The sequence below is a fragment of the Lissotriton vulgaris genome, chromosome 11 (assembly GCF_964263255.1).
Source record: "Lissotriton vulgaris chromosome 11, aLisVul1.2, whole genome shotgun sequence".
In the NCBI taxonomy this organism is placed as follows: Eukaryota; Metazoa; Chordata; class Amphibia; order Caudata; family Salamandridae; genus Lissotriton; species Lissotriton vulgaris.
This window is the reverse complement of record NC_141699.1, coordinates 943,623,351-943,645,061: the sequence shown is the minus strand read 5'-3', so window position 1 is coordinate 943,645,061 and position 21,711 is coordinate 943,623,351. Positions and strand designations below refer to the sequence as shown.

The 21,711-nt window shown below is 48.4% G+C and overlaps 1 protein-coding gene across 1 annotated transcript in view; it reads right to left on the bottom strand.

Annotated features, from left to right (window-relative positions):
• The window catches only part of LOC147683722 (ceruloplasmin-like), a 451,969-nt gene that overhangs the window by 69,538 nt on the left and 360,720 nt on the right, over positions 1-21,711 (bottom strand). Inside the window, exons 13-15 of the mRNA XM_086944095.1 lie at positions 19,042-19,181; positions 18,175-18,303; positions 166-272 (exon numbers count right to left, since the gene is read on the bottom strand). Of these exons, the coding sequence (XP_086800221.1) occupies positions 166-272; positions 18,175-18,303; positions 19,042-19,181 (376 nt within the window). The remainder of the gene's footprint in view (positions 1-165; positions 273-18,174; positions 18,304-19,041; positions 19,182-21,711) is intronic.

Sequence of the window (21,711 nt, the reverse complement as noted above, 5' to 3'; positions counted from 1 at the left end):
TGCAGGAGTATACAATTTACAGCGCTCTACTTGATCAATAGATAAAGGAAGCAATTCACACCATGGAAAATGTTGTTTATTCCTTCCTTTTACACTAAACATGTCTCAAAATACAGTACAGGATAGAAACTGAAGACACACTACTCAAAACAACACTTTGTTTACCTTCACTTGATCCACCTGTGAAAAGTAGGGCCATGTCACACAGTCACATTCACCTTTTCCGGGGCCAGATCTCTCTGGGATTTTCCAAATATATGTTTGCACTTCTCCTAATTATTAAAAAGGAACAGTGATTAATGTTATGTGTCAATACCAGCCTTTACAAGATACAACACTGCATGCTTCTGGAGGTACAGCAGAAGCTTTGAGAGCATCCTGTGTATCAAAGTCATACAATTTAGTGCCCAGACCTTTACTTGTGCATTGATATCTATATCTATATATCGGCATATCTACATAAGAACACAGGTGTAGCTTTACTTACAAACCAACACAGACATCCCCTAAGAGTCCAGTCAGACCTTTATTCTCAAAAGTTGGAGGGTATAAATGAGCATTGCTTGATCAAGTTTATGCTAGAGCAGACGAGTCGTCTCCAGGTCCGATTACAATTGGGGTGTACTGGGATACATATCTAGTACCCACTAATAGCAGGCCAGGTGCAGCAATAGGAGGCTTGGAAAATGCAGCCGGAAAAATTGGACGGGGGTCGGTGTGCAACTGCAACCCAACCTTGGTCGCTGCACAATTCCTCTTCTATTGCACAGGGGAGCACATAACATTCATTCCACCTCACACCAGCCTACTCTGTTGCCCTCGCCACCCCGAAATCCTTCCTTCACCCACACTGTTCCCACTCCCATTTGCCACCTGCTTAAAGCAGGTGGTAAATGAGAAAATTAATCCCCATGCATGCTGAACTTCAAATAGAAAAAAGGGCCCACATGATTATTCCCCCTTTCAGGGGGATTAACCAATAGCAGCTGTATTTATGTGCAGAGATATTATTTCTAGCCACAGAGTACCCCCCTCCTGAATCCAGCTGACTCGTAATTCAAGCATCAGTTCTGTGCCTGGTGATGTGGTCTGAAAAAGCAATGGTGGATTCTGTTCTGCAGGCTTTAGTCATAAGTTCCTGGATCTTGAATTAAACATTTTCCTTGAAAGGCAGTCCGAAGACACCCTTCAAAATAACATTGGCGGTGCTTCTGTTAATGAGGGAATTCTAATACCAATATGTAATTTAGCTATTGCGAAAGAGGAATGGCTAATAGTCCAGTTAGAAAATCAAAGATACTGGTGAATGTCCTGATTTCAAAATGTTTGATAAAACGGTACTTCATGTTGTGTATCCATTTCAGACCAGTACAAAACAATAGTGAACCCAAAAATCTGCGGGACCTGGGTCAGGTAAGTTACAAAAGCAAGACTGGTCCAAACGGAATCTCTTAAACATTAAACATATATAGCACCCAGAAGAAATGATTTTTCAGAAAAGTTTAGAAAATCAATTTCTCAAGTTTATGTTTTTTTGTACCAAAAAATCAATTTTTACATCATACTTATAATAGAAAGGTGCTCCAAAACAAGTGTATAGAAGCAAATGCTCAGAGGAGTGCTTGTGGAAGGTTGGGAATGAAAAAAACGTCAATGAAATTACAATATTTACAATGAATGGAAGAAAAACTAGTGTAATCCACCGACAGATGACATAGTAAACAAATTCCCATTATCTAAGGGTGGATGAAACTGGAGTACAGATTGATGTGATACATGGTTGATGTTTCGACCCCAATGTGGATGGAAGGACCAATAATTACTTAAGGAGGGGTCTTCATCAGGACAAAAGGAGCAACCTTGCCCACTGTAGGCAAAACAGCAGGGCCGGAAAACAATGGGCCACAAGGCTTCCGGTGAGAAGAATGATCGATGCAAACAGCCACTCAGTGGTCCATCATGATTAAGGGAAAGAAGGCCGATGTGAGAAAAAAGGGATGCAAAAAGCGAAATGCCCAGGATCTCAATTGAACATATCCTTAGTTAGTCAAGTCAAACAAGCTTTATTCGACGATTGTCATAAAAGCAACGTACAAATAAATATAAACATATCAGAATAAAAGATTTTTTAGATACAAAATTTCTAGGTACATTACATTTAAAAATATATATCGGGGGGCGTGGCCAAGATGGCGGGGTGAGCGGACGCTTCCTCCTGTAGCTCCTCCGGCCCAGCCCAGCTCGAGCCCCGATTCCTGCGCTTCTCTCCCCCCGCGGCTGCACTGCGGGCGAGAGAACTGTGCCGGAGTTCTTGGGGCACATTTTGATACCACTTTGCCTTCTGTTGCCCCGGGGGAAGTCCCCGAAACGTTTGTTCAACGCTCGATTCGAGGAGTGGAGCCTGGATCGCCCCGAGGAGAAGGGCCTGGAGGCGGAGCGTAGTGCGGCGCTGTCCGCGCGCCTCGGCTGGGCCAAGTGCTGAAAGCTGGGGATCCTGAGGGAACGGACTCGACGGACTCCGTGGAGTGCGGAGGCTTCCTGGCCGGTGGCCTGGTGGCCGGAGTCATCGCTGGACGACAGACCCCAGACCTGCGTCGGCGATCTACCCCCCTGCCATGGGTGTCGGTGTGTGACGCCTTGCGGACCCCGAGCCTGGAAGCGAGGGACGTTGGAGTTTGTGCGGTGCCGAGCCGGGCGTACTAGCTGGTGAAACTGAGGGACACTGGTTTCGCACTTTCCCGACCCATTGCTGTTTGAGGGTCGCCCATAGACTTGCTGGCCTGGGCTGCCCCCCTGGGTTCCGCCCTTCCGCCATCTTGTCGTTGAGGAGCTGGTACCGGGGACCCTCGCCCGCGCCCTTGTCATACGGGCGCCTCGGTTCCTCTTGGTGACTATGCATCTGCCGCCCTCCCTGGAAGCACGCGGCTGAAGGCCTCCGACCTGAACCTTGATTATCGCCCTGACTGGCTCGATGGTCGTCTCGCCCTGGCCCGTGCTGCCATTTTGTCGCCTGTGACGCACTACCCTTGTCCTCGGCGAGGCCTTCACATCTGGTGCCCACGAGCGGCTGGGTACATTTGCAGCGGCCAGCTCTAGGCTTCACCCACAGCGGAGGCCAAGATGGCTGGGAGACGAGGCGCGGCACGGGGAGATCGCACTCTGCCGGACATGCTCGGCAGGGCCCAGCAACTGCGAGACAGGGCGCAGCCGTCCCCGGGGTCCTCCCGGGCCTCAACAGACACCGCCGGAGGCGAACCACCAGTCACGAGGTCCTTCATGGAGGACTTATTCAGCTCCCTCAAGGAGGAATTCCAGACTCTCAAGACCGAGGTGGCCGGAGAAGTCCGTGAAGTGCGTAGAGAAATCGAGGGCCTGGGCGAGCGGGTCGATACTGTGGAAACCGCGGCCCAACGCCGCGATGAAGAGATAGTTCATCTCCAGCAAGACGTTCTCCGCCTACGGGAGCAGTGTGTCGAGCTCCAGGCCCACTCTGAGGACCTCGAGAACAGGTCCAGGCGGAATAACATCCGGGTGCGAGGCGTGCCGTCCGCGGATGAGGGTGCGGACCTAGTGGCCTATCTGCAGGACCTGTTCCGCGACATCTTGGGAGAAGGAGCGGACTTCCCGATCCGCATCGACAGAGCACACAGGGTGGGCCGCCAGCGCCAGTCATCGGCACCCCCACCTGATATCCTGGCATTCCTGCCGGATTTCCCCCTGAAGGAGCGCATCATGACAGAGGCCCGCAGGAAGCAACCGCTGTCCTTCCGAGAACGACCTGTGGCGCTCTATCAAGACCTGTCCGCCATCACACTGCAGAAGCGCAGGTCTTTCCGCATCGCTACGGACTTTCTGCGAGAGCATGAGACGGCCTACTCCTGGGGTCACCCCTTCCGTCTTATCTTCCGATGGAATGGGGTGCTACATCAGCTGCGCTCCTTACAAGATGTCTGTGGGGTGCTGGGACTCACAGCTACAGAGGAAGAAGGGGCGACGCCCGCATGGAGGCGCCCCGAGCGGCGGGGCCGACGGAGATCGAGGAGGCGCCAATCGTCGGCGACGGCGAGTCGCCCTGACTCCCCTACCATCAGGGCGGATATGGCGGAGGCCCTGAGGACTGCGGCCAGGAACTTGCCTGAATCTAATGGCGTGGCCCAAACGGCCTAACTTTACTCCGGGGGGAGAGTCTCTTAGCTTCTACGATGCTGGGTTGGGGCTGGGGGTTGGGGGGGAGAGGTTGGAGGTGTGTGGCTGGACGTCCACTTGACTGGTTTCTACAGACTCGCCCACTTGGGCTAGACTGAGACAATGGGGTGTTTTTTCTTGTTTTTGGTTTTGGCTGGTTGCCATGGGTTGGTTTTGGGGGGGTTTAAGAGCTGGTTTGGTGTTGGGGGGGTCCCGTCCGATACTGTCCGAACACATGCGAAGCCGACTCTGGCCTTCCCTGCGCCCCTGCCCCGCGCGCCCCCTCCATTGATCCCTCGCTTGCTGCATAGCGCTTTGCTTCCCTGGGAGCGATGCCGTCCCTGAAAGTAGTGACCCTTAACGTTAAGGGTCTGAATAATCCTGTGAAGCGTAGGGCGATCCTCTCCCTGCTAGAAGGGTCGCAGGCGGATATCTGCCTCCTGCAGGAAACCCATTTACTCTCTAAAGATTGCCATAGGTTGCGCTCTGCCAAGTTCCCCACGCAACTCTTTTCCTCGGCTGCGACTAAGACTGCGGGGGTAGCCATTCTTCTAGCCAGCTCCTTCAGGAGTGAGGTGTTGTATAAACATGCCGAGCAGAAGGGGAGGCTTCTAGTGTATCGCATGCGTCTGGGGGGTGTTGCCTTCACGGTTGGCTCCGTGTACAGCCCAAATGACCACCAGGATCGCTTCCTGGAATCTGTGTTGGTAGACGTTACTGCCTCGCCCGATCGCCACGTCATTCTGGGGGGAGACCTGAACATGGTCTTCGACTCCGCCTTGGATAGGTCTGCCCAGCGCTTTCCGCAGACGGGGGAGCTTTCTAGAGCGGTTCAGGACCAGATTGCAGAGATGGATCTGCATGACCTCTGGCGCACCATGCACCCCGCCGATAGGGACTACTCATATTTCTCCCACGCACACCGCACTTATTCGCGGTTGGACTACCTCTTGGTGAGCGGACCGCTCCGCTCGGCCGCCACGGCGGCAGACATCGGGGTTTTGTCCCTGTCCGACCATGCGCCGGTTTCCGGAATATTTGCTTGGCCGGCGGCCCCCCCCTCTAGAGGGATGTGGCGGCTTCGGGACACGCTTCTCCATAAGAAATCGGTGGTGAAGCGAGTGGAGGAGGTCATTCAGGAGTACCTGACCCACAATAACAACTCCGACACGTCCCTAGCAACGCAGTGGGCGGCTTTGAAAGCGGTCGTCAGAGGGGAGTTTATCTCCATTTCCTCGGCGGAGAACAAGGAGCGGCAACGTAAGAGGGAGGAACTAACGGCGCAGGTCAGGGAACTTGAACAGGTTCACCGCCGGACGGGGGCTCCTCGAGTTTGGAGGCAGCTGAAGGCGGCGCGGAAACTCCTTTCTGCGTTGGACCTGGACCGGGCGGAGAATGCGGCGCTGCGCTTGAAACATGCCTTTTACACCGGCGGAGACAGATGCGGTAGGCTCCTGGCCCACCGGCTCAGGGCTGCGCAGCAGCGCAACGTGGTTAAGGAGCTAGTGGGAGCGGACGGGGTCCCGATTTCCGGTGACGCGGAGGTGGCGGATTCCTTCCGTGCCTTCTACGAGGCGCTGTACGCTGCAGAGCCCTCCCCACCGGGGGAGGCTGAGGCCTATTTGGAATCGGTAACCCTCCCAGTCCTGGATCCCGCCCAGGCGGACCACCTAGAGAGGAGCATTCATGTGGAGGAAGTCATCTCCGCTATTGCACGGTTAAAGCACGGCAAGGCCCCGGGCCCGGATGGCTATACGGCCTTGTTTTACAAGACCTTCTGTTCCACTGTCGCGCCTCTCCTGGCTCGCTTATTCAATTCCTTCTCTGAACCGGGAGCTATCCCACCGGACCTCCTCTCGGCGACTGTGTCGGTTATTCCGAAACCGGGGAAGGACCGGACTCTGTGCGGCTCGTATCGGCCCATCTCGCTTCTAAATGTGGACCTCAAGCTTTACACGGGGATCTTGGCGGCCAGATTGGGTCTGCACCTACCAGGTCTGGTGGAGGCGGACCAGGCCGGTTTTGTACCCGGTAGGCAAACGGTCGACAACACCAAGAGGGTGACGCACGTGCTAGAAAAGGCCTCACGCGTCCCGGGGGAGCGGATGCTGCTGTCGGTCGACGCGGAGAAGGCCTTTGATAGGGTTCATTGGCCGTACCTCGAGCTGGTTCTCGGGAAACTGGGGATCGGCGAGAAGTTCCGCACTATGGTCTTTAATTGCTATAGGAGGCCGTCAGCATCGGTGCGTGTCAATGGACACAGCTCCAGCAGCTTTGCCATTGAGCGCGGCACGAGACAGGGCTGCCCCCTTTCGCCGCTCCTGTTTGCCCTCTATATGGAGCCGTTTGCCCAGAGGATTCGTGATAACCCGGATGCTATTGGGGTGAAGATGGGGCAATACACCCATACTGTCAGCTTATATGCGGACGATGTCTTGCTGACCCTGGATGACCCCAAGCGGTCGCTCCCTGCCTGCATCCAGGAATTGAACTCCTTTGCCCGCGTGGCGGGCTTCAAAATGAATATGTCTAAATCGGCTGCCCTGGATGTGTCACTCTCTGTCGACACTAGGCGGGACCTTCAGCGTCTTTTTCCTCTGCAATGGTCCTCCTCCGCGGTGCCTTACCTGGGGATTTTGCTTGCACCCTCCCTACCTGCAATGGTCGCAGCCAACTATTCCTCCCTGGGCAAAAAGATCAAGGAGGAACTCAACCGATGGAACAAAGGCCTGCTCTCGTGGCTGGGCCGTATCGCAGCGGTGAAGATGACGATACTGCCTCAGATCCTGTATCTTTTTCGCGCTCTACCTCTACAGCCCCCTGTAGGTTGGATACGGCAGGCGCAGGCTGACATCTCCCGCTTTGTGTGGCAAGGCCGTAAGCCTCGGATGAAACGGGTCCTCTCCATGCTTGCCCCGGAGGCGGGGGGTCTCGGTGTCCCGGACCTCCGGAAGTACTTTCAGGCGGCGCAACTTCGCTATTTGGTGGAGTGGAGCCGGTGGGAATCGGACAAGCACTGGCTCTTTCAGGACCAGGCAGTTGCGGGCCGTACCCTCCAGGAAGTCCCGTTCCTGCGGCGCACTCACCGCCCGCCTAATCTCTACGCCTCCTTTATCACCCGGGTTCCGCTGCGAGTGTGGGACGCGGTGTGTGAGCTTCGTGAGCTCACCACTTTTCCATCACCGTTTACTCCCATTGCTGGCAATCCAGACTTCACTCCGGGTCTGGAACCGGGAGCCTTTTCCCACTGGGTGAGCGCGGGTTGTAGGGCGCTTTTCCAGATCTACGGGCCGGAGGGTGTGCTCCCCTTCCAGCAGCTTCGTCAGGAGTTTGGCCTAACGGAGGGGGACAGACTGCGTTATATGCAAGTCCGCCACTGGGCTCTTCAACCCCCAGTGCGCAATGTCGCTGCCCGTTCGATTACGCCCTATGAGCGGTGGCTGGTAACCCGGACCTCGGATGCCAAGCTTATCACCGACTTGTATAAGTTTCTCCAACCCCCGCCGTTTCATTACCATAACCCTGGGAGGGAGCGCTGGCACAGGGAATTGGGCAGGACCTTGAGCCACAAGGAATGGGACAGGATCGCGTATCGGGCGAGGCACTCTGCGTACCACACTGGGCTGACGGAGACCTTTACTAAGGTGTCCACCTATTGGTATTACACACCGGAGAGGCTCTACGAGATGCGCAAAATCGGCGATAAAGGTTGCTGGCGCGGCTGCAGACAGGAAGGCACACTCACGCACATTCTCTTGGAGTGCCCGGTGCTGTCGGCCTATTGGAAGGAGGTCTTGGATGAGGTGGATAGGCATTTTGAGATCGAGCTCCCGCGCTTCCCTGCGTATGTCTTGCTAGGCCTCCCCAATGACCTGATGTACCCGCTGAAGTCCCGCAGGGGTAGACAGATTGCGATTGCGCTAGGCTCAGCGGTTCAAAACATCCTTGTGCTCTGGCGTACCCCCACTGCCCCCTCTATCACTGGCTGGCTACACCGGCTCTGGCAGGTACTGGGTATGGAGAAGATGTCGCTAACAGTAGCTGGGAATGTAGACCAGTTTGAAGAGCTCTGGCACCCCTTTTAAGCACTGCTGTCCACGGAATTTCGCGAGCTCACATGTCCACGGTACCTGCGTCTCCTTAGGCTGACGCCGCCGGCGGCTCCAACGGAGTGAATGTGGCAGGATCGGGGGGTTTGGGCTGGGGGTGGGGGGCGGGGTTACATACTTCTAAATGCTGACTTTCGGACGGGGATGTTGGGGTATTGTTTTCTTCCTTTTTCTCCTTTGCTTTTCTTTCTTCTGTTTTTCCGGGGACGGGGGGTTGGGGGGATGGTGTGTTTTTTCACTGTGTTGCGGGACGCTACTCCAGCTCGGCCTTGCTCGGGGAATGGGGGTCTACTGGAGGGTCATTCGCACTGCCTTATTGCCTTATGACTTATGCCCTGTTACCCTCCGGGGCTTCCTGCCTCCCTACTTTCCTTCTGAATCGCTGCAACGTTTCGCGTCTTGTACTGTATGTTCGCTTGACCTCCTATTCCCTTCCCCATGTTTTTTGTACCTTAATAAAATACTTTAAACCTAAAAATATATATCCATTTCATCATTGTACATTGATTTAAAATTTAAATTTAAATTTAACCCCTTGGGTACAAATTAATCACTTAACAATCTGTTTCTAATGGTCCAGGCCCAGCCTAAGAATTTTGCCACAGGTATGTAAACTGGCATATCAGTGCAGGAGCAGATAATTCTAATTGCCACCGAACCTCTATCGGTGCCCATCAACCTGCACATTGGGCGGAGCCATATTCTCCGGGGAACTGCGTACATTGGGCATTCAAAAAGCAGATGGCCTATAGACGACATGTCGTCTTGGCTGACTTAGACCAGCTGCTGGTAAATGCCCCAACCGGTAGGCTCCCAATTCTCAGTTGAAAATACAATTTACGATCCAGGGGTTTTAGGATCACATCCCAAAAGGCTTCCAAATTGGGTAAGTTTTTAACATCCATAAACAGACCTGTCAAAGACCCTTGATCGATAGACCTAAAAGACCTGGAAGCCACGAACTGCCAGTATAATTTCTTAAGTGCCTTTTTGGGAGGAAACCTACTGTTAGTGGGGTCATCCCACAAATCCCGTAAACCCAAATCAAACAATAGGCACCTAATGTGTCTTAACCACTTTATTTTGTGATAGGTGTCACTACTGATTATATCAAGTAAACCCCTTGAGTAGGTTTCCAGTTCCAGGGTGGTCCAAATCCTCCTCCAGTACAAAATAGGGCGTAGAGAAGTTATAAGTGCTATTGGGAACATGCCTAAATCATAAAAAAGAGGGTTCAAGGGGGTACTCAGGCAATTTTATTAGATTCCTTAAAAAGGCATTCTCTGAGATTGCCATCCCCTTGAGATTTTCAGTTCCCCACATTTCAACCCCGTACAAAGTGGAACTAACCACTTTGCCATTATAAACTTGCAATACTGGGGATATAGGTTTAGTAAGGGATTTGGCATGTTCTACAGTCAGAGCACCCGCTAGCTGTCTATGCTTGAGGGTAGCCAGCTCAATTTGTTGGTTCCAGCACAAATTATGCTGAATACAAACTCCCAAATAGGTGAAGGATTGGACCCTTTCCAGCGGGCGCTTATTCATAAGCAAGGTTCCCTTAAAAGATTTAGACGCATTAAAAGTCATAAATTTCGATTTTTGAACATTTACCTCTAACCCACGTGCTATACAAAAATCTTCAAAGAGACCTAAACTTTTTTGAATCCCACTTGGAGTTTTTGCAATTAAAAGACAATCGTCAGCAAACATTAAAATGGGCACTTTGGCTCCAGCAATGGTAGGAGCATCAACGTTGGAATCAATTAAAATTTGTGCCACATCATTAATGTATAAAGAAAATAAGGTTGGGGCCAGGACGCAGCCCTGGCGTACTCCAGTTTCCACTGGGAAATGTGGGGTAACATTACCGGGACTCCCCCACCTAATCTGTGCGTAATTCTGTTTGTGCAATCTTTTTACCAGGGATAAAAGAGTCCCTGGCATACCCATGTTATTAAGAACATTCCATAGTGTGGAGCGAGGGACCAGGTCAAATGCCGCTCTTAAATCTATGAAAGCGGCATAAAGGCTTCCATGACCAATTGTCACTATCTTCCAGTAGAGCATTGCGAAATGCAACACCTGGTCGATAGTGCTAATTGAGTTTCTAAACCCTGCCTGAAGGTGTGATAAGATCTTATTATCACGTTCCCAGTCTAGGATTTTGTTTAAAACCAGCCTGCCAAATATTTTTTGGGATGTATCAATCAGGCTGATTGACCGGTAATTTCCTGGCTGGGACCTATCCCCTTTGTTATAAACGGGTATGATCTCTGCTCCGTTCCAGGAGCTTGGTATTGGAGCTCCCCTAGCGATCATATTTGACAGGAGAAATAGGTAGTTGCCCCAGGAGTTCTTATCTTGTAAAAATTGATCTGCAGGTATGCCATCGATGCCTGGCGCTCTACCAGGGACCGCTAAGTCTAGAGCACACTGTACATCTTTCAGAGTGAAGAAGTCTTCCGTTAGAATTTCCAGGGGTACTTCCACTACTGGTTGGGAGTCTTTGCCTTTAGCATACTGGGGCTGGAAATATTCTACCCATTTTTCTTGGGGGACCCAATTTTGCGGTTTATCCGGATTTGCGTCTACACCCCATTTGTAGACATTCCAGAATTTTCGCGTGTCTTTAGAAGATCCTGCCTCCTTGAGGTCATTCCACCTTTTTTCATCCCAGTCTCACTTGGCACTTAAGACAGTATTTTTATAAGTTAGTCTAGCTGCTCTAATATTCTCAGTTTTCTCTGATTTGATTGCTTCTCCCAGATTTAGGCAGGCCTTCCTGCATTCACTAGAATACCACCGAGATGGTTCTGGGACTCGGGAGGGATTCCGCCGGCAGGGCTTAACAAAAAGGCTCTTTAATTCCCCAAAGAGAACCTCATGAATCCTGGTCCCCTCACCTAATTTTAAGGAATTATTGACTGATTCAGATAACATCAAAAGATCACATTTTGCCTGTTCAAGCTTGCTGCTTATAAAATCCATGTTCTCTTTAAGGAGTGAAACTTTGGACCACCGGACGTGGCGCATGTCATTAGATATTACAATGTCGTGGGAGGAGGTAGGAACCATCTTAGCCCCAAGATGTTCAGGAGATTCCAAGTAAGTAAGACTCATAGACAGGGGATTGTGGTCACTCTCTACCCTATCTATGACTACCATGTCTTCAAGATATTTCCATAGACCCAGGTTAATCAAAATGTAGTCTATTCTGCTCTTGCGTTTGCCACTTATAAATGTACATGCACCAAATTTATCGCCAGTGGTCCTACCATTAGTTGATCTTAGACCTTTATTTAAGCAGATAGAATTCATTTGGACCACTATATCTGTCCATTTGTTTACTGGGTCAAGATCCAATTTGGGAATCCCCCATTCCCTATCCTCCTCCTCCGACACATTCCAGCTTCCTTTCAAAAGAGGCTCAAAATTTACATTAAAATCCGCCCCCAACAATTACATTTGAGGGCAAGAGTCGACTTTCCAAAAAGTCTTCCAATACTAGTAAAACCTCAGATTTTCTACCCCCCGTACTTCTCGCATAAATATTACAAACATAGACTGATTTGTCATTTGGAAACTTGAGACTTAGTATCTGGAGATCCCTATGGTTAGTCGGAATGGTTTTTATTATTACGCCCAGATCTTGCCTTATCCAAATCGTAAGCCCTCCAACTGGTCTCCCTCTCCCTTCCTTCACTGGAGGGATACTATAATTCAAGTAATCTGTCATGTACAGGTCTTCTAATGCCCATGTTTCCTGGAATAAGCATATTTCATGTTCTCTAATAAATAATGCCCACTCCGGTGACTCCAACTTAGACCTAGGCCAGCTATGTTCCAGGAAAGAACAGACCCCGATCTACCACTAGTAAGCACGGGACTAGGTTGCTCCAAGAGCTCCAAATTAATATCTGGGGGACTAACCTCAGCTGAGGAACAAGGTGGTGAAATTTGTTCCTCTGATGAGTTTGCTATAACACCAATGGGTTCCAGTCCACATAATTCTGTATCGATGGAAGATGATAATAAAGATTGCAATTGGAGTCAATCGTTGGAGTCCAAACCTGAACTTTCCCCAAGTACAGTATCCTCCTTTTCTACCCCGTGGACTTCCAGGATTGTGGGGGAGTAGCTCTCATTTGGATCCTGGAATAATCTGGGGAGCAGGATCTAAATTCTAAGTTTAACAATTCTCCGGCTATCCTTGGATTTTTTAGAATTAGTTCAATGCAATCGTAGGCATCGCCCTTAGAGGTAAGCCTACTTGCTCGGAGAATGTCTTCCCTGATCACCGATCTGCAACCCCTTACATGTCTAATCCAATGGATGGCTTTATTAGTTAAGGCGTCAGGTGATTCACGATCTCTATCGACAGGGAGTTTAGGTATATTGATCAGGTATACTGGAGGTGACTTGGAAATATTTCGGTCTGGTTTACTGGTCCCAGAATTTTTTTGGATAGGGCCAGTAGTTTTCTGGTGACTAGATACAGGGTTGCTACCAGCTTGTTTTGGCCTAAGGGGTTGGTTGGGTCCCAATAAACCTGGTATATTACTTGATGGTATTGCGGCAGTAGGGTGTGATAGCTGATTTCTACCAGGCGCTTGGAACCCTGTTTTAGGTGTCTCGCTATTTCTGCAGTGTCTAAATACAGCTGTGTCTGTTTCTGGCTTTTCGCCTGGTTTTGGGGCAGTGTTTCCTGTCTGTACTAATACACCACCCTGGCTTATTATTGGAGCTTGGGGGGCTGTAAGGGCTTTCCTATTTACATTTACATTGCTAACAACTGCGGTTAAATCATCAATTTTGACTTGCATCCCCTTAATTAGGTCACATAGATGAGTTACAAGTTTATACAGAGGATTATTAGTTCGATCATCTACCTCGGGATCACCCTGTAGAATGGTTACTGACTCGCTAGGACCAGGATTTGTCATATCCGGCTCCTTGTCTAGATGCGAATTTTCAATTTGAGCTAGAATAGCAAATTTATTGGTACAAGGTATGTTTAAAACATTTACAATGTTTCCACTCGCACTCGCTAGGCTTTCATCTGATATTTCCTGTGGTGATGATTTAACCCCTGATTGTGGCTTGGACATAAACATTTCAGGTATTACCACTGGTCTCCTTGTAGCAATCTTTCCATCCTTTACAATTCCTATGCCAGTAGCCACATGGTCATCAACCCCTTCATTAGAGGAGGTTGTTAGCAAGTCAGAACAGTCAGCAAGTAGGTCATCAATTCTGTCCATCCCTGCTGCATGTAGTTGGCGCTTTCTGGTAGGCTTGCATTTTTGTCTTTTCGGTTGTTTTCCTCCCTTGGTATGCCCTCCAGCATCAGTAAGTTCCTCTGTGTTCTTCCTTTTCCCCATTATACAGGAAACAGTGAATCAAAATGGTAAATGGACAGTACCTTTGCTGGTATGAATAAGGGGGGTGGCCCAGCCCAGCCTCCTCCGGCCCCTGACGGCCACCGACGGCCCGCCCTTTGTCCGGGCTTTGCGCTGCGTCCCGCGCTGCGTCCCGCGCTGCGTCGACCTGTTGTTTTATCACCGGCGGGCAGGTGGGCGTGCCTCCTCTAGCACCTGGTCATGCACGGGCTCCTGGACTCTGGAGTCCCGTGCGGTGCTGCTGTGGTTGGCGCTGGGCTCCTCCGGGAGCTGGAACCGCCTCTGTGCGGTGATTGTAGGCAGCGCTGCGAGACCCGCGCCAGCGGGTCCGGCGAGGAGTTTTAGCGCCGGCGGGCAGGTGGGCGTGCCTCCTCTGGCACCTGGTCACGCACGGGCTCCTGGACTCTGGAGTCCCGTGCGGTGCTGCTGTGGTTGGCGCTGGGCTCCTCCGGGAGCTGGAACCGCCTCCGTGCGGTGATTGTAGGCAGCGCTGCGGGATCCTTAGTATTTAAATCCAATGCCATGAGCAGCAATTTTGGAAAAACCTGAATGAATCAGGTCTGGCTTTCCCGTCTTTAGATTTCTTCGGAAAAGGCCTGCATCTCTGCAGGGCACACAAGCCAAAGGGGCATAGACATGGACAATGAAAACAGGACAGTAGTCAAACATGGCTCCATCATGCACATTTTTAGTGGTGAGGATATTATCAACAAAGAGAAAAGTGTTACAGCATATAGTGCTACAGTTAAATAGAACTATGGCACATCCTAATTTCCAGGATTTAGTGTGTGCTTACACCTTTAAGAATGACTGCAGGCAATAAAAAAGATCTTGTATATCCAAGTGTCAAATGTTTTGACTGGTCTTGGAAGATCAGTTAAGTACTTACACAAGAATTAACGTGGTTGAGGAAGTCAACAAAGCTACTTTACAGTTTGTTTGTAGTAATATGAAAGATGATCACATTGAAAGAGGAAAAAGATGACGTGTTTGAGAAGAATGGCCAGCAGTTGAGCGATGAGAATTTTCTATCAAGAATTTTGTCCAGATAACATTTTCTGGTTGGGTTCTCAGGCTTCTAAGCTGTCCACTTCATTGTACCGCCCTACCTATTCAGCCAGCTCAAACAATTGGGTGCCTTTCCAGTTTCAAGAGGCAAAATTAACTCTCTTTCAAACCACCCTCCTTTAAAACTGCTCACAATCAACAGCAGCCATTCTCAAGTGTACTTCCCCTATGCGTAAATCTCTCCTGATAGATTTGAGAAGAACTGGCTCTGCTAATAAACATCGGACAGCTACGCAGCCCACAAGAACGCCACCCGCAGACACCATCAACTCATCAGAGAGGACTTCATTCAAAGACCGCCTGGATAACAACGCACACAACAGCAAAGAGCTCTTCCACATCGTGAAGGGACTCTTCAACCCCAGCACCAACACCAACGACATCCCGCCCTCGTAAGACCTGTGCAATGTGCTGACCACCTTCTTCCACCAAAAGATCACCAACATCCACAACAGCTTCAGCGCCACGACTACCGCCACAAAAACCATCACCCAGACGACCACCACCGGTAGCAACCGCCTGCTCTCATGGACTAGCATCAACAACATGGATACCAGTGAGATCATGAACACCATCCACTCCGGATCACCTCTAGACCCATGCCTCCGCCACATCTTCAACAAAGCCAGCACAGCCATCTCACCCCATCTCCGGAAAGTAATCAACATCTCCTTCAAGACAGCAATCTTCCCGGAAAGCTGGAAGCACGCCAAGATCAACGCCTTACTCAAGAAACCCAAAGCGGACCTCAAGGACCTCAAGAACTTCCGACCCATCTCCCTGCTCCCGTTCCCGGTTAAGGTCACTGAGAAAATCGTAAACAAACAGCTGACCCGCTTCCTCGAGGAGAACAGCATCCTGGACCTGTCCCAGTCCGGGTGCCCCGGCAACCACAGGAGCGAAACCACCCTACTCACCACCACCGATGACATCAGGGCCATGCTTGACAACGGAGAAAGAGCAGCCCTCATCCTCCTGGACCTGTCAGCCGCCTTCAACATGGTCTGCCACCACACACTACGAACATGCCTACACGATGCCGGGATCCAAGAGAAGACCCTGGAGTGGACCACATCCTTCCTCTCCGGCAGAACTCAGAGGGTCCGCTTCCGCTCCATTGCCACCAAAATCATCTGCGTCCTATCCCAGGACTCCTCCCTCAGTCCGAAGCTGTTCAACATCTACATGACACCCCTCGCCCACCTCGCCCGACAGCACGACCTCAACATCATCTCCAATGCAGACAACACCCAGCTGATCATCTCCCTCACCAAAGACCCTCACACAGCCAAAACCAACCTCCATGAAGGAATGAAGGCCGTCGCCGTATGGATGTGGAACAGCCGGCTGAAGTTGAACTCGGACCAGATGGAGGTCCTCATCCTCGGCTCCACCCCTTCAGCCTGGGATGACTCCTGGTGGCCGACAACCCTAGGAATGACCCATCACCCACCGACCACACACGCAACCTGGGGGTCATCCTCGACTCCACCCTGTCCATGATTAAGCAGGTCAACGCTGTCTCCTCATCCTGTTTTAACACCCTCCGATTGCTCCGCAGAATTTTCAAGTGGATCTCCACCGAGACGAGAAGAACAGTCACTCAGGCCCTCATCACCAGCAGGCTGGACTACGGAAACTCCCTCTATGCAGGACATCGGCCAAGTTCCTGAGACGATTGCAACGCATCCAGAATGCCTCGGCACGTCTGATCCTCGACATCCCCCGCCACAGCCACGTCACACCCCACCTAAGAGGCCTGCACTGTCTCCCCATCAACAAGAGGATAACCTTCAAACTCCTCATCTATGCACACAAAGCTCTCCAGAAGACCGGCCCAGCATACCTCAACAGACGACTCAACTTCTACTCCCCCACCCACCAGCTCCGCTCTGCCAGCCTCGCACTCGCCACTGTCCCCCGCATCCGAAGAACGACCGCCGGCAGCAGATCTTTCTCCCACTTCGCCTCCAAGACCTAGAATACCCTCCCCACCAACCTACGGCAGACCCAAGACCTACCGTCCTTCAGAAGACTCCCCAAGACCTGGCTCTTGGATCACTAGCAGCACCCCGCCCCCCCCAGGGCCTTGAGACCCTCACTGGTATGTAGTGTGCTTTACAAATGTCATACAAATGATTGATTGATTGAAACCCACACTGCTGTCCTTCCGCAAGCACCTAAAAACTAATCTCTTCTGAAAATATTTTTCATGTAAGACTCTCGCCTCCCATTTGAACTTCTGTTTTTTTTTATACTTATTGTCCTTCCTCTTTTTTTTGGCTCTTTTACACCCTCTATTCCCCCTTTTTCTCATCTTGTCCTTGCTTCGTGCCCTCCAACATCTGTTCTCTCACAAACACTTTTAGATTCTCTCGCAGTCCACTTGCTCTCATTTTACTCTCCTCTCACCCATTCTTCTTCCTCTGCCCCTCCTCCTCCAACTCTCTACTTTAGCACTCTCCTTGACATCCCTTCCCAGTCCTGTTCTCCTTCTTCCTTCTGTCCTTTCAGTTCCATTACTTTCAATCTTCCCATCAGATGTCTCTCTCCACCTCCTATAATTTTCCTGACTGCCTCTGCTCCTTGCCTTTATTCTTGTACTACCAGTCTCTCTGCCTTCCACTTGCTAGTCGATGTTCCACGTTCTTCCCCCTTAACTAGGCTCATTCCTTTCTCTATCTCTTCTCCTCCTTTCCTTCTTTTTGTCTGCCTGTCTCTCACCATCTACTGTCTCTCCCCGTCTCCATGAAAATTTCTTCCCCTGCCGCTCTTATCTTCCACGCTTGCACTCTTTCTTACTTACCTCCTCACACCTCTTTAACTCGTTTCCTCCTTTATCCATTCAGTCTTTCTCACTTTTGCAACCTCTTCCACCACCCTTCCCCATTCATCCTCTCTCACTTCATTACTATGCCACTGGTTCCCTGTAAAGCGCTCTCATAACTTTCAGAGTCTAGCACTCTATAAAATTGTTAACCTAATTTAACAAATACATAAATAAATTAATGAATAACTAAATCCAGAACACCATAAAATTAAAAGCTCTAACACATGATGTTAAATGAAACAAGTGCCAAGGTGTGCCTCCACCCTTCTTGCTGTTACTCTGACATCACCATTGGCTTGATTCCCTTCCATGTTTATGATTCACATCCACCTGATCCTATGACCATCCTTTTAGATCACCTTGATTAATTTCCATCGCCATCATCTGGTAATTGCTGAAAAACTCAGCAGGAAGCTTTGAATAAGGTCATGTTTTACCTGTCAGTGACCACCATCATAAATGCTTTTCCAGTTGAGGTTAATGGATGCAAAAAAGATATCTAACAGGCAAAATAAGTAGCACTTTAAGTAATCTGTTCAACTACAGATGCATTCATGTAGAAGGGATTGATAAGGGGTACCTGGCATTGTTTCTTTAACTGTAGAACTGTCTGTTTTGACACCTTGGGCATGGATGGAGTAAGGTCTGCTTGCATTGTTTTTTAAAACAATGGTAATTTTTTCTCCAACTTTTGCACGAATCATTGGGCCTGTCAATGAAGTGAAAAGAATTAGTAAAGGCAAGCATCATTAATAAAATGCAGTACTTAAGCATACGAAAACAATTCCAAATTCAAACTATAAACAGAAGGACATGAGCATTATGGAGCTTCATCGCAGAGCATTGGTCAGTTAGTTTGAACAATAACAAGAAAAATGCTAAACAAATATGCACAAGTTCAGTAAAATTGTTTTTTTATTTTTGATGTAGCAATTGTTTGCACTTAAAAAAGGGCTGTCTTGATAAGTCACAGTTAGGAAACATTATGATACACCCTGCTCAGTAATCTAGATCATACCAGGAATAAGCCTTAGTTAACATGCACACAAAAAAAGAAAATGTGTTGCTTTTAGTGGATGAAGCCTTATTTTCAATATGATGTTCGTATTTACCCAACATTCTCTGCCAGATGGTGAAAACAATGCACCTTATGCTATGCGGAGGAAACATTCCATATATGCCTGGCCATCTGAGCGCCGGTCCACGGTGCTCAGACCAATCCCAATGCTGCATTGCAGCGTTGTGATTGGCTATGGGGGGCCTGGGTGCCTCCTGGTTCCAGGACTTGCCATTGTCGTCAGAGAAGAAAATGCGATTGAAGTTGCCTCAAAGCAATGGCTGATCGAGGCTGTCCCAAGGCAACCAATGGTTGGAGTCAGATGACCCAATGCACACTCTCTAAAAACAAATAGGATACAGTGCCATATTGTTACATTGTGTACATTACCTAAAATACCCAGATGCTCCTCCTCTGCTTTCCTTTCTTTGCGAGTGTTGAAACTCCTGTCTGTATATTCGCGGTACACAGCCTTCTTATACTTCGATCCAATGAACTTATCGCCTTTATTTAAAAACACATCCCCGGGGCTTGGAAAAAAAGAGACAATGATAAAGAGGAAATCAGTGCAATGTAAAATTTAAAGCAAAGTATTTACGTTTTTCATTAACTCATTCCTTTAAAAATGCCTAGCAGTGCATGTTGACTTGGTAGTAGAGTCTGAAAATGGTAATAATGACAAAGGCTTAGCAGAATAATGCAGCAGTAATTGTAAGTGGTAGAAGGGCAAACACCAGCGCTTGGAAGCCTACAATAAAACGGATGACAATCTTCTTTCATTCTGAACACTACCTTGTGAAAAGTCCCTTTCTGAATTCATTTTTTCAAATGTATCTATTCACCAGAGAGGAGCATGTCAAATAAATACAAAATGACTACACAATATATGACTGATAACAATATGATAATTAAAAAATATTGGAAATTCATACATTAGTATAGAAAAACTGTAAAACTTGAACCAGTAATATAAGTTAGTAAATTGCTACATCAATTAATTACAATAATCCTTCTTTCCAACAATAGGTGGACATCACTATGATACTAAAGGTTACAGTCAGACTCCCGAATTTTATTCCCTGTTTAACCAGTTTGATAAAGGGAACCAGATCTCTTTTCCCCACTTCCTAGCTAGTCACCACTTACAATCATATAAGGTTTGTTCTAGATTGTGGATCGCAATTATTCGGGCCAACCGTGTTTGAAACATTGGGGGGGTCAGGGTCTTTCCATCTTGATGCAATGAGCAGTCTAGCGACTTGACCCAGTAACATTAGGGAGGGAGTAAAGCAAACCCTCCTGTCAAGTGTCTTCTCACAAAATTCCTCCAAACCTTTTTTTTAAGGGTGGTAGATTATTACAGCCATAGAACATATGAATCACCTCGGCCGGGCCAGTCCCACACCTAGGGCATCTATCATTCTGCCTCTTATTCCAGCTGAACAATTTGGCCAGGGTGAAATATAAGTTAAAAGCCATTTTAAAATGTTGTGTCTTCAAATTGGCTGAGAGAAAGGTTTTTTTGGCCAGTTCTAGTGACATATCTAATTCCACATCTGTATTATCAAGTTTACTAGCTCATTTTAATTTAGTATTTTTTATATATCGTCTGCGACTTGATCCAAAAGTATACTGTATAGATGCTTTATCTTACAATCCATTTTATCGAATGCCTCGAGCGGGGGATCTTAGTCTAAGATACTTCCAATCTGCGTTTGTTAAGAAACTCTTTTACTTAAACATACTTAAAATAAGATCTGTCTGGTATTTCATAATCCGTCTGTAATTCAGAAAAGAGCGCAGTTGATCTTATAACAAGATATCCGTAATCTTAGTGAGGCTGTGATGCTCCCTTTGTCTACCCATCACGTCATAACAGATAGGGGGAATGCCGATCTCCAGAGTGGTGTATACCTCCTGTATTTTTCAATCTTCATAAACTTTCTGATTCTCGCCAAGATTTACCAGACATGGATGATCATTTTAAATCAAGCCTTCTCAAAGTAGCTAGGCTCCAGTTGACAAAGTAGCAAAGCCCCCGCTGTTTCTCAGACTGCAAGCTCATAAATAGTTGGGGGACCCCTGGCCCTTCAGAATGCTTGTTGGAGCCTCTCTCAAAAAAGAGTATACTCATTTGCTGTAGTAGGGCAGCCCAGCAATAGAACGTTAGGTTAGGGACAGCCCATCCACCCCGTGCCTGGAGGAGAGTAAGAAGTTTCAAAGATCTTCTAACCTTGCCATACAGTCAAATACAATTAATGAACAAGGAGTCTAACATCTTCAATATAGATCCTTCGATTTCTATAGGCAGGGATCTAAACAGATATAATACCTTAGGTAGCATTACCATTATGAGAATGTTGATCCTGCTGATAATAGTCAAATGTAGTGCATTCATACGCCTTAAGTTGGATGACATCTTATTAATCAGAGGGTTGAAATTAAGTTGAGTGATTGTCTCTACATTTGAATTAATCTTTATACCAAGATATGTAGTGGAGGCCACCCGCCGAGTATCCTAGAAGGAGATACTATCTGTACATATTATCTGGGTCTTTGCTTTATTCAGTAGTTATCCTGATCTATGACCTGAATTCAAGTGTAACTGCAAAGTAAAACAAGTATTGGTAAATGCATTAGGTTTCGCCTATGTGATTAATAATATGTTGCTTTGTTTCATAAGTTGTAGTTTGATGAATAGTTGTGCAATATAATTTATTGAAACTGTGGTGAAGTGTTAGGACTTGTTTTTTAAGAAAGGCAATATATTGTGTTGTTACTTGTTTTATTATAAACACAACAATAGTAATTTAACAATACCAAAAGTCTGGAATAAAACAAAACAATTAAATCCTTTGAAGCTTGGTTATTAAGAAAACAGACAGCTCTGCTGGTAACTGTGGGGTTTTGGTGGGATGTTCCCCATGCACTGGTCATCGCTGCTCAGGTACCTGTCTCTTTATGGTGGAAATGCACTGTATTATTATTAATTTTAACACGTTCAGGGTAATGGGGCAGGAAATGTATCCTTGTGAAGGGTAAGTGGTTGATTGGTGACTG